Source organism: Scyliorhinus torazame, chromosome 25, assembly GCF_047496885.1.
Source record: "Scyliorhinus torazame isolate Kashiwa2021f chromosome 25, sScyTor2.1, whole genome shotgun sequence".
Taxonomy (NCBI): domain Eukaryota; kingdom Metazoa; phylum Chordata; class Chondrichthyes; order Carcharhiniformes; family Scyliorhinidae; genus Scyliorhinus; species Scyliorhinus torazame.
In genome coordinates, this window is record NC_092731.1 from 2,553,060 (window position 1) to 2,566,368 (window position 13,309).

The 13,309-nt window shown below is 47.3% G+C and overlaps 1 protein-coding gene across 3 annotated transcripts in view; it reads right to left on the reverse strand.

The window, feature by feature from the left end:
- The window catches only part of ltbp4 (latent transforming growth factor beta binding protein 4), a 504,953-nt gene that overhangs the window by 90,891 nt on the left and 400,753 nt on the right, over positions 1 to 13,309 (reverse strand). For all 3 annotated transcript variants that reach the window (XM_072489893.1, XM_072489894.1, XM_072489895.1), the window contains 4 exons: positions 12,069 to 12,194; positions 9,451 to 9,576; positions 7,484 to 7,609; positions 3,049 to 3,168 (listed from right to left, as the gene is read on the reverse strand). In XM_072489893.1, the coding sequence (XP_072345994.1) occupies positions 3,049 to 3,168; positions 7,484 to 7,609; positions 9,451 to 9,576; positions 12,069 to 12,194 (498 nt within the window). The remainder of the gene's footprint in view (positions 1 to 3,048; positions 3,169 to 7,483; positions 7,610 to 9,450; positions 9,577 to 12,068; positions 12,195 to 13,309) is intronic.

The following is a 13,309-nucleotide window of genomic DNA, read 5'->3' on the forward strand; positions in this document are numbered from 1 at the left end:
TCTGTATCTAACCCCGTGCTGTACCTGTCCTGGGAGTGTTTGATGGGGACAGTGTAGAGGGAGCTTTACTCTGTATCTAACCCCGTGCTGTACCTGTCCTGGGAGTGTTTGATGGGGACAGTGTAGAGGGAGCTTTACTCTGTATCTAACCCTGTGCTGTACCTGTCCTGGGAGTGTTTGATGGGGACAGTGTAGAAAGAGCTTTACTCTGTATCTAACCCCGTGTGGACCTGTCCTGGGAGTGTTTGATGGGGACAGTGCAGAGGGAGCTTTACTCTGTATCTAGCCCCGTGCTGTACCTGTCCTGGGAGTGTTTGATGAGGACAGTGTAGAGGGAGCTTTACTCTGTATCTAACCCTGTGCTGTACCTGTCCTGGGAGTGTTTGATGGGGACAGTGTAGAGGGAGCTTTACTCTGTATCTAACCCCGTGCTGTACCTGTCCTGGGAGTGTTTGATGGGGACAGTGTAGAGGGATCTTTACTCTGTATCTAACCCTGTGCTGTACCTGTCCTGGGAGTGTTTGATGGGGACAGTGTAGCGGGAGCTTTACTCTGTATCTAACCCCGTGCTGTACCTGTCCTGGGAGTGTTTGATGGGGACAGTGTAGAGGGATCTTTACTCTGTATCTAACCCCGTGCTGTACCTGTCCTGGGAGTGTTTGATGGGGACAGTGTAGAGGGAGCTTTACTCTGTATCTAACCCCGTGCTGTACCTGTCCTGGGAGTGTTTGATGGGGACAGTGTAGAGGGATCTTTACTCTGTATCTAACCCCGTGCTGTACCTGTCCTGGGAGTGTTTGATGGGGACAGTGTAGAGGGAGCTTTACTCTGTATCTAACCCCGTGCTGTACCTGTCCTGGGAGTGTTTGATGGGGACAGTGTAGAGGGAGCTTTACTCTGTATCTAACCCCATGCTGTACCTGTCCTGGGAGTGTTTGATGGGGACAGTGTAGAGGGAGCTTTACTCTGTATCTAACCCCGTGCTGTACCTGTCCTGGGAGTGTTTGATGGGGACAGTGTAGAGGGATCTTTACTCTGTATCTAACCCCGTGCTGTACCTGTCCTGGGAGTGTTTGATGGGGACAGTGTAGAGGGAGCTTTACTCTGTATCTAACCCCGTGCTGTACCTGTCCTGGGAGTGTTTGATGGGGACAGTGTAGAGGGAGCTTTACTCTGTATCTAACCCCGTGATGTACCTGTCCTGGGAGTGTTTGATGGGGACAGTGTCGAGGGAGCTTTACTCTGTATCTAACCCCGTGCTGTACCTGTCCTGGGAGTGTTTGATGGGGACAGTGTAGAGGGAGCTTTACTCTGTATCTAACCCTGTGCTGTACCTGTCCTGGGAGTGTTTGATGGGAACAGTGTCGAGCGAGCTTTACTCTGTATCTTACCCTGTGCTGTACCTGTCCTGGGAGTGTTTGATGGGGACAGTGTCGAGGGAGCTTTACTCTGTATCTAACCCCGTGCTGTACCTGTCCAGGGAGTGTTTGATGGGGACAGTGTAGAGGGAGCTTTACTCTGTATCTAACCCCGTGCTGTACCTGTCCTGGGAGTATTTGATGGGGACAGTGTAGAGGGAGCTTTACTCTGTATCTAACCCCGTGCTGTACCTGTCCTGGGAGTGTTTGATGGGGACAGTGTAGAGGGAGCTTTACTCTGTACCTAACCCCGTGCTGTACCTGTCCTGGGAGTGTTTGATGGGGACAGTGTAGAGGGAGCGTTACTCTGTATCTAACCCCGTGCTGTACCTGCCCTGGGAGTATTTGATGGGGACAGTGTAGAGGGAGCTTTACTCTGTATCTAACCCCGTGCTGTACCTGTCCTGGGAGTGTTTGATGGGGACAGTGTAGAGGGAGCTTTACTCTGTATCTAACCCCGTGCTGTATCTGTCCTGGGAGTGTTTGATGGGGACAGTGTAGAGGGAGCTTTACTCTGTATCTAACCCCGTGCTGTATCTGTCCTGGGAGTGTTTGATGGGGACAGTGTAGAGGGAGCTTTACTCTGTATCTCACCCCGTGCTGTACCTGTCCTGGGAGTGTTTGATGGGGACAGTGTAGAGGGAGCTTTACTCTGTATCTAACCCCGTGCTGTACCTGTCCTGGGAGTGTTTGATGGGGACAGTGTAGAGGGAGCTTTACTCTGTATCTAACCCCGTGCTGCACCTGTCCTGGGAGTGTTTGATGGGGACAGTGTAGAGGGAGCTTTACTCTGTATCTAACCCCGTGCTGTAACTGTCCTGGGTGTGTTTGATGGGGTCAGTGTAGAGGGAGCTTTACTCTGTATTTAACCCCGTGCTGTACCTGTCCTGGGAGTGTTTGATGGGGACAGTGTAGTGGGAGCTTTACTCTGTATCTAACCCCGTGCTGTACCTGTCCTGGGAGTGTTTGATGGGGACAGTGTAGAGGGAGCTTTACTCTGTATCTAACCCCGTGCTGTACCTGTCCTGGGAGTGTTTGATGGGGACAGTGTAGAGGGAGCTTTACTCTGTATCTAACCCCGTGCTGTACCTGTCCTGGGAGTGTTTGATGGGGACAGTGTAGAGGGATCTTTACTCTGTATCTAACCCTGTGCTGTACCTGTCCTGGGAGTGTTTGATGGGGACAGTGTAGAGGGAGCTTTACTCTGTATCTAACCCCGTGCTGTACATGTCCTGGGAGTGTTTGATGGGGACAGTGCAGAGGGAGCTTTACTCTGTATCTAGCCCCGTGCTGTACCTGTCCTGGGAGTGTTTGATGAGGACAGTGTAGAGGGAGCTTTACTCTGTATCTAACCCTGTGCTGTACCTGTCCTGGGAGTGTTTGATGGGGACAGTGTAGAGGGAGCTTTACTCTGTATCTAACCCCGTGCTGTACCTGTCCTGGGAGTGTTTGATGGGGACAGTGTAGAGGGATCTTTACTCTGTATCTAACCCCGTGCTGTACCTGTCCTGGGAGTGTTTGATGGGGACAGTGTAGAGGGATCTTTACTCTGTATCTAACCCCGTGCTGTATCTGTCCTGGGATTGTGTATTGGTTTGAGGACTGTGATTTGAGCTGAGGCTCTAGTTACCTGAACACTTTCGATTGTGGATCTGATATCCCGTGGGACAGGGGAGACATCGGAATGACCCCACTGAGTTCACACACTCGGAGTTAGGACAGGAGGAAACATCCAGACACTCGTTGATATCTGAAAAGTTGCAAAAAGAGCGAAGAACAGCCTGAATCAGGATCAGTGTCAATATGACATCAGCCAACTTGGAGCTGGGAGTATGGCAACTGGAGGAGAGGCTGATCACAAATTGTCTCCCACCCCATCCGACTCTGCTCCATGTTACCCTGAATACTGTGGTCAGTGTTTTATCCCTCATTCCAGGGACATTCTACAGGGGAGTTGGGTGGGCAGAGTGGTTAGCACTGCTGCCTCACAGAGCCTGGGACCCGGGTTCGATTCCAGTTGAGTGATTGTCTGTGTGGCGTCTGCACGTTCTCCCCGTGTCTGCGTGGGTTTCCTCCGGGTGCTCCGGTTTCCTCCCGCAGTCCAGACAATTGCAGGTTAGGTGGGGTTAGGGGATAGGTCGGGAGAATGGGCCCAGATACGATCTTGTTCGGAAGGTTGGCCCAGACTCAATGGGCTGAATGGCCTCATTCTCCACTGTAGGAATTCTGTGCACATTCCCCCCTCATCCCAGTATTCCCATTGAATATCCTTTTTCTATATTCCTTCCAACCCTTTGGCATTGCTCCAGTATTCCCAGTTCCGGTATTCCCAGTTCGGATATTTCAGTTTTGGTATTCCCAGTTCCGGTATTCCCAGTTCCGATATTTCAGTTACGAAATTCCCAGTCCCGATATTCCCAGTTCCGGCATTCCCAGTTCCGGCATTCCCAGTTCCCAGAGTTGGATTCCTGTGAACCTCTTGCATGAAAATAAGCATTGTCCTGCCAATTGAAAAGGACAGAATTCCGGCTTGGACCCCGGACCACGGACCGGACCACGGACCCCGGACCGGACCCCGGCTTGGACCCCGGACCGGATCCAGTCTTGGACCCCGGCTTGGACCGGACCGGATCCTGGACACCGGCTTGGACCCGGACCGGACCCTGGACCCCGGACCGGACCCCAGCTTGGATCCCGGACCCTGGACCGGCCCGGACCCCGGACCGGACCCCGGACCGGACCCCGGACCTGGACCCCGGGCCGGACCCCAGACCCCGGCTTGGACCCCGGACCGGACCCCGGCTCCCGGACCCCGGCTTGGATCCCGGACCCTGGACCGTCCCGGACCCCGGACTAGACCCCGGAACCTGGCTTGGACACTGGACTGGACCCGGACTCCGGCCTGGACGCCGAACCGGACCCCGGACTGGATGGTCCAGTTTGAGTCACACCCCTGTCACATGTTCAGTTGTCCAACAGACATTCTGTGGCCCCAGTGTTTAACATATTAAAATTCCCGGATGTGAGGTGAGAGAATTTGCCCAAGTCTCGTGGGAAGAGTTTACAATGAGGACCAGTTACTGATTTACTGCCGAGTCACCGATTTACTGCCGAGTCACTGACTTAGTGACGAGTTACTGATTTACTGACGAGTTACTGATTTACTGACGAGTTACTGATTTACTGACGAGTTACCGATTTATTGATGAGTTACTGATTTACTGACGAGTCACTGATTTACTGAGGAGTTACCGATTTATTGATGAGTTACTGATTTACTGCTGAGTCACCGATTTACTAACGAGTTACTGATTTACTGACGAGTCACTGATTTACTGATGAGTTACTGATTTACTGACGAGTTACTGATTTACTGACGAGTTACCGATTTATTGATGAGTTACTGATTTACTGACGAGTCACTGATTTACTGACGAGTTACCGATTTATTGATGAGTTACTGATTTACTGCTGAGTCACCGATTTACTAACGAGTTACTGATTTACTGACGAGTCACTGATTTACTGATGAGTTACTGATTTACTGACGAGTCACTGATTTATTTACTGACGAGTCACTGATTTATTGACGAGTTACCGATTTACTGACGAGTCACCGATTTACTGACGAGTTAATGATTTACTGCCGAGTTATTGATTTACTGACGAGTTACTGATTTATTGATGAATTACTGATTTACTGACGAGTCACTGACTTAGTGACGAGTTACTGATTTATTGATGAGTTATTGATTTACTGACGAGTTACTGATTTACTGACGAGTCACTGATTTATTGATGAGTTACTGATTTACTGCCGAGTTACTGATTTATTGATGAGTTACTGATTTACTGACGAGTCACTGATTTATTGATGAGTTACTGATTTACTGACGAGTTACTGATTTATTGACGAGTCACTGATTTATTGATGAGTTACTGATTTACTGCCGAGTCACCGATTTACTGATGAGTCAGTGATTTACTGATGAGTTACTGATTTACTGCCGAGTCACTGATTTACTGACGAGTTACTGATTTATTTACTGACGAGTCACTGATTTACTGATGAGTTACTGATTTACTGATGAGTCACTGATTTACTGATTTACTGACGAGTTACCGATTTAATGACGAGTCACTGATTTACTGATGAGTTACTGATTTACTGACGAGTCACTGATTTATTTACTGACGAGTCACTGATTTACTGCCGAGTCACCGATTTACTGATGAGTCACTGATTTACTGATTTACTGACGAGTTACCGATTTAATGACGAGTCACTGATTTATTGATGTGTTACTGATTTACTGACGAGTTACTGATTTATTTACTGACGAGTCACTGATTTACTGACGAGTTACTGATTTACTGCCGAGTCACTGATTTAGTGACGAGTTACTGATTTACTGATGAATTACTGATTTACTGACGAGTCACTGATTTATTGATGAGTTACTGATTTACTGACGAGTCACTGATTTACTGACGAGTTACTGATTTATTGACGAGTTACTGATTTATTGATGAGTTACTGATTTACTGCCGAGTTATTGATTTACTGACGAGTTACTGATTTATTGATGAATTACTGATTTACTGACGAGTCACTGACTTAGTGAAGAGTTACTGATTTATTGATGAGTTATTGATTTACTGACGAGTTACTGATTCACTGACGAGTCACTGATTTATTGATGAGTTACTGATTTACTGCCGAGTTACTGATTTATTGACGAGTCACTGATTTATTGATGAGTTACTGATTTACTGCCGAGTTACTGATTTATTGATGAGTTACTGATTTACTGACGAGTTACTGATTTATTGACGAGTCACTGATTTACTGCCGAGTTACTGATTTATTGACGAGTTACTGATTTATTGACGAGTTACTGATTTATTGACGAGTTACTGATTTATTGACGAGTCACTGATTTACTGCCGAGTTACTGATTTATTGACGAGTCACTGATTTACTGACGAGTTACTGATTTATTGATGAGTCACTGATTTATTGACGAGTCACTGATTTACTGACGAGTCACTGATTTACTGACGAGTTACTGATTTATTGACGAGTCACTGATTTACTGACGAGTTACTGATTTACTGATGAGTTACTGATTTACTGACGAGTTACTGATTTATTGACGAGTCACTGATTTACTGACGAGTCACTGATTTACTGACGAGTTACTGATTTACTGACGAGTCACTGATTTATTGATGAGTCACTGATTTACTGCCGAGTTACTGATTTATTGACGAGTCACTGATTTACTGACGAGTTACTGATTTATTGACGAGTCACTGATTTACTGACGAGTTACTGATTTATTGACGAGTCACTGATTTACTGACGAGTCACTGATTTATTGACGAGTCACTGATTTATTGACGAGTCACTGATTTATTGACGAGTCACTGATTTACTGACGAGTTACTGATTTATTGACGAGTCACTGATTTACTGACGAGTTACTGATTTATTGACGAGTCACTGATTTACTGACGAGTTACTGATTTATTGACGAGTCACTGATTTACTGACGAGTCACTGATTTATTGATGAGTCACTGATTTACTGACGAGTTACTGATTTATTGATGAGTCACTGATTTATTGATGAGTCACTGATTTACTAACGAGTTACTGATTTACTGACGAGTTACTGATTTATTGACGAGTCACTGATTTATTGATGAGTTACTGATTTATTGCCGAGTTACTGATTTATTGACGAGTCACTGATTTACTGACGAGTTACTGATTTATTGACGAGTCACTGATTTACTGACGAGTCACTGATTTATTGATGAGTCACTGATTTACTGACGAGTTACTGATTTATTGATGAGTCACTGATTTATTGATGAGTCACTGATTTACTAACGAGTTACTGATTTACTGACGAGTTACTGATTTATTGACGAGTCACTGATTTATTGATGAGTTACTGATTTACGGATGAGTTACTGATTTACTGACGAGTCACTGATTTACTGACGAGTTACTGATTTTCTGACGAGTCACTGATTTACTGACGAGTTACTGATTACCGACACAGTCCGTCCGGTGAGAATTTGCTGAAAATCCCCTGGAACAGGCACAGTGGAAGCTGCCGACTGAATTCACACATTGTCCATTGGAACAGGGCAGAGGCCGGAGTTCACATTCATCAGTATCTGTGACAGACACCAAAACCGTCAAACATCCAAACCAAAACCAAACCGTCCAATTAGCCCAAACCCCCCAATTCTCCAATACACCCAAACCTCAACATCACCCGATGCCCACAGAAGGCCCCGATTGGCTGCTCAATCCGCAACCTCCCCCCTTACCTCCCTTCACTTCGGTCATTCGATTGCAGCTCCAACCAACCTATCCCCTCCCCACCCAACCAAACCATCCCCTCCCCACCCAACCAACCCATCCCCTCCCCACCCAACCAACCCATCCCCTCCCCACCCAACCAACCCATCCCCTCCCCACCCAACCAACCCATCCCCTCTCCACCCAACCAACCCATCCCCTCCCCACCCAACCAACCCATCCCCTCCACACCCAACCAACCCATCCCCTCCCCACCCAACCAGCCCATCCCCTCCCCACCCAACCAACCCATCCCCTCCCCACCCAACCCAACCCATCCCCTCCCCACCAAACCAACCTATCCCCTCCCCACCCAACCAACCCATCCCCTCCCCACCCAACCAACCCATCCCCTCCCCACCCAACCAACCCATCCCCTCCCCACCCAACCAACCCATCCCCTCCCCACCCAACCAACCCATCCCCTCCCCACCCAACCAACCCATCCCCTCCCCACCCAACCAACCCATCCCCTCCCCACCCAACCCAACCCAACCCAATCCATCCCGATTTATTGACGATTCACTGATTTACTGACGAGTTACTGATTTATTGATGAGTTACTGATTTACTGACGAGTTACTGATTTATTGATGAGTTACTGATTTACTGACGAGTTACTGACTTATTGACGAGTCACTGATTTACTGACGAGTCACTGATTTATTGACGAGTTACTGATCTATTGATGAGTTACTGATTTACTGACGAGTTACTTACTTATTGATGAGTTACTGATTTACTGACGAGTTACTGATTTACTGACGAGTCACTGATTTATTGACGAGTTACTGATTTACTGACGAGTTACTGACTTACTGACGAGTCACTGATTTACTGACGAGTCACTGATTTATTGACGAGTTACTGATTTACTGACGAGTCACTGATTTATTGACGAGTTACTAATTTACTGACGAGTCACTGATTTACTAACGAGTTACTGATTTACTGACAAGTTACTGATTTACTGACGAGTCACTGATTTATTGCCGAGTTACTGATTTACAGACGAGTCACTGATTTATTGATGAGTTACTGATTTATTGACGAGTTACTGATTTATTGATGAGTTACTGATTTACTGACGAGTCACTGATTTATTGATGAGTCACTGATTTACTGACGACTCACTGATTTATTGATGAGTCACTGATTTGCTGACGAGTTACCGATTTATTGATGAGTCACTGATTTACTGACGAGTCACTGATTTATTGATGAGTTACTGATTTACTGCCGAGTTACTGATTTATTGCCGAGTTACTGATTTACAGCCGAGTCACTGATTTATTGATGAGTTACTGATTTATTGACGAGTTACTGATTTACTGACGAGTCACTGATTTACTGACGAGTTACTGATTTATTGACGAGTTACTGATTTACTGACGAGTTACTGATTTATTGATGAGTCACTGATTTACTGACGAGTTACTGATTTATTGATGAGTCACTGATTTATTGACGAGTCACTGATTTACTAACGAGTTACTGATTTACTGACGAGTTACTGATTTATTGACGAGTCACTGATTTATTGATGAGTTACTGATTTACGGATGAGTTACTGATTTACTGACGAGTCACTGATTTACTGACGAGTTACTGATTTTCTGACGAGTCACTGATTTACTGACGAGTTACTGATTACCGACACAGTCCGTCCGGTGAGAATTTGCTGAAAATCCCCTGGAACAGGCACAGTGGAAGCTGCCGACTGAATTCACACATTGTCCATTGGAACAGGGCAGAGGCCGGAGTTCACATTCATCAGTATCTGTGACAGACACAAAAACCGTCAAACATCCAAACCAAAACCAAACCGTCCAATTAGCCCAAACCCCCCAATTCTCCAATACACCCAAACCTCAACATCACCCGGTGCCCACAGAAGGCCCCGATTGGCTGCTCAATCCGCAACCTCCCCCCTTACCTCCCTTCACTTCGGTCATTCGATTGCAGCTCCAACCAACCTATCCCCTCCCCACCCAAACAAACCATCCCCTCCCCACCCAACCAACCCATCCCCTCCCCACCCAACCAACCCATCCCCTCCCAACCCAACCAACCCATCCCCTCCCCACCCAACCAACCCATCCCCTCCCCACCCAACCAACCCATCCCCTCCCCACCCAACCAACCCATCCCCTCCCCACCCATACAACCCATCCCCTCCCCACCCAACCAACCCATCCCCTCCCCACCCAACCAACCCATCCCCTCCCCACCCAACCCAACCCATCCCCTCCCCACCCAACCAACCTATCCCCTCCCCACCCAACCAACCCATCCCCTCCCCACCCAACCAACCCATCCCCTCCCCACCCAACCAACCCATCCCCTCCCCACCCAACCAACCCATCCCCTCCCCACCCAACCAACCCATCCCTTCCCCACCCAACCAACCCATCCCCTCCCCACCCAACCAACCCATCCCCTCCCCACCCAACCAACCCATCCCCTCCCCACCCAACCCAACCCAACCCAATCCATCCCGATTTATTGACGATTCACTGATTTACTGACGAGTTACTGATTTATTGATGAGTTACTGATTTACTGACGAGTTACCGACTTATTGACGAGTCACTGATTTACTGACGAGTCACTGATTTATTGACGAGTTACTGATTTATTGATGAGTTACTGATTTACTGACGAGTTACTGACTTATTGATGAGTCACTGATTTACCGACGAGTGACTGATTTACTGACGAGTCACTGACTTATTGACGAGTCACTGATTTACTGACGAGTTACTAATTTATTGATGAGTTACTGATTTATTGATGAGTCACTGATTTACTGACAAGTTACTGATTTATTGACGAGTTACTGATTTACTGACGAGTCACTGATTTATTGCCGAGTTACTGATTTACAGACGAGTCACTGATTTACTGACGAGTCACTGATTTATTGATGAGTCACTGATTTACTGACGAGTCACTGATTTATTGATGAGTCACTGATTTACTGACGAGTTACCGATTCATTGATGAGTCACTGATTTACTGACGAGTCACTGATTTATTGATGAGTTACTGATTTACTGCCGAGTTACTGATTTATTGCCGAGTTACTGATTTACAGACGAGTCACTGATTTATTGATGAGTTACTGATTTATTGACGAGTTACTGATTTACTGACGAGTCACTGATTTATTGATGAGTTACTGATTTACTGACGAGTTACTGATTTATTGATAAGTTACTGATTTACTGACGAGTCACTGATTTATTGATGAGTTACTGATTTACTGCCGAGTTACTGATTTATTGACGAGTCACTGATTTACTGACGAGTCACTGATTTACTGCCGAGTTACTGATTTACAGACGAGTCACTGATTTATTGATGAGTTACTGATTTATTGACTAGTTACTGATTTACTGACGAGTCACTGATTTACTGCCGAGTTACTGATTTATTGCCGAGTCACTGATTTACTGCCGAGTCACTGATTTATTGATGAGTTACTGATTTATTGACTAGTTACAGATTTATTGATGAGTTACTGATTTACTGACAAGTCACTGATTTATTGATGAGTTAATGATTTACTGACGAGTTACTGATTTATTGACGAGTTACTGATTTATTGATGAGTTACTGATTTACTGACGAGTCACTGATTTATTGATGAGTTACTGATTTACTGCCGAGTTACTGATTTATTGATGAGTTACTGATTTACTGACGAGTTACTGATTTATTGATGAGTCACTGATTTACTGACGAGTTACTGATTTATTGATGAGTCACTGATTTACTGACGAGTTACTGATTTATTGATGTGTCACTGATTTACTGCCGAGTTACTGATTTATTGATGAGTCACTGATTTACTGACGAGTTACTGATTTATTGATGAGTCACTGATTTATTGACGAGTCACTGATTTACTAACGAGTTACTGATTTATTGACGATTCACTGATTTACTGACGAGTTACTGATTTATTGATGAGTTACTGATTTACTGACGAGTTACTGATTTATTGATGAGTTACTGATTTACTGACGAGTTACTGACTTATTGACGAGTCACTGATTTACTGACGAGTCACTGATTTACGGACGAGTTACTGATTTACTGACGAGTCACTGATTTATTGACGAGTTACTGATTTACTGACGAGTTACTGATTTATTGACGAGTTACTGATTTATTGACGAGTTACTGATTTATTGACGAGTTACTGATTTACTGACGAGTTACTGATTTATTGACGAGTTACTGATTTACTGACGAGTTACTGATTACCGACACAGTCCGTCCGGTGAGAATTTGCTGAAAATCCCCTGGAACAGGCACAGTGGAAGCTGCCGACTGAATTCACACATTGTCCATTGGAACAGGGCAGAGGCCGGAGTTCACATTCATCAGTATCTGTGACAGACACAAAAACCGTCAAACATCCAAACCAAAACCAAACCGTCCAATTAGCCCAAACCCCCAATTCTCCAATACACCCAAACCTCAACATCACCCGATGCCCACAGAAGGCCCCGATTGGCTGCTCAATCCGCAACCTCCCCCCTTACCTCCCTTCACTTCGGTCATTCGATTGCAGCTCCAACCAACCTATCCCCTCCCCACCCAACCAAACCATCCCCTCCCCACCCAACCAACCCATCCCCTCCCCACCCAACCAACCCATCCCCTCCCCACCCAACCAACCCATCCCCTCCCCACCCAACCAACCTATCCCCTCCCCACCCAACCAACCATCCCCTCCCCACCCAACTAACCCATCCCCTCCCCACCCAACCAACCCATCCCCTCCCCACCCAACCATCCCATCCCCTCCCCACCCAACCAACCCATCCCCTCCCCACCCAACCAACCCATCCCCTCCCCACCCAACCAACCCATCCCCTCCCCACCCAACCCAGCCCAACCCAATCCATCCCCTCCCCCACCCAACCAAACCATACCCTCCCCACCCAAACCAACCCAAACCCTCCCCACCCAACCCAACCCCTCCCCACCCATCCCCTCCCAACCCAACCAATCCATCCCCTCCCCACATAACCCCATCCAACCCAACCCATCCCCTCCCCACCCAACCCAACCCAACCCCCTCCCCACCCAACCCAAACCCCTCCCCACCCAAACCCAACCCATCCCCTCCCCACCCAACCCAACCTCAACCCATCCCCTCCCCACCCAACCCCTCGCCACCCAACCCTACCCCTCGCCACCCAACCCAACCAAACCCCACCCAACCCAACCCATCCCCACCCAACCCATCCCCTCCCCACCCAACCCAAGCCCTCCCCGCCCAACCCAAGCCGTCCCCACCCAACCCCTCCCCACCCAACCCAACAAATCCCCTCCCCACCGAACCCACCCCCTCCCCACCCCACCCACCCCCTCCCCACCCCACCCAACCAACCCCCACCCAACCCAACCCATCCCCTCCCCACCCAACCAACCCATCCCCTCCCCACGCCACCCAACCCATCGCCTCCCCACCTAACCCATCCACTCCCCACCCAACC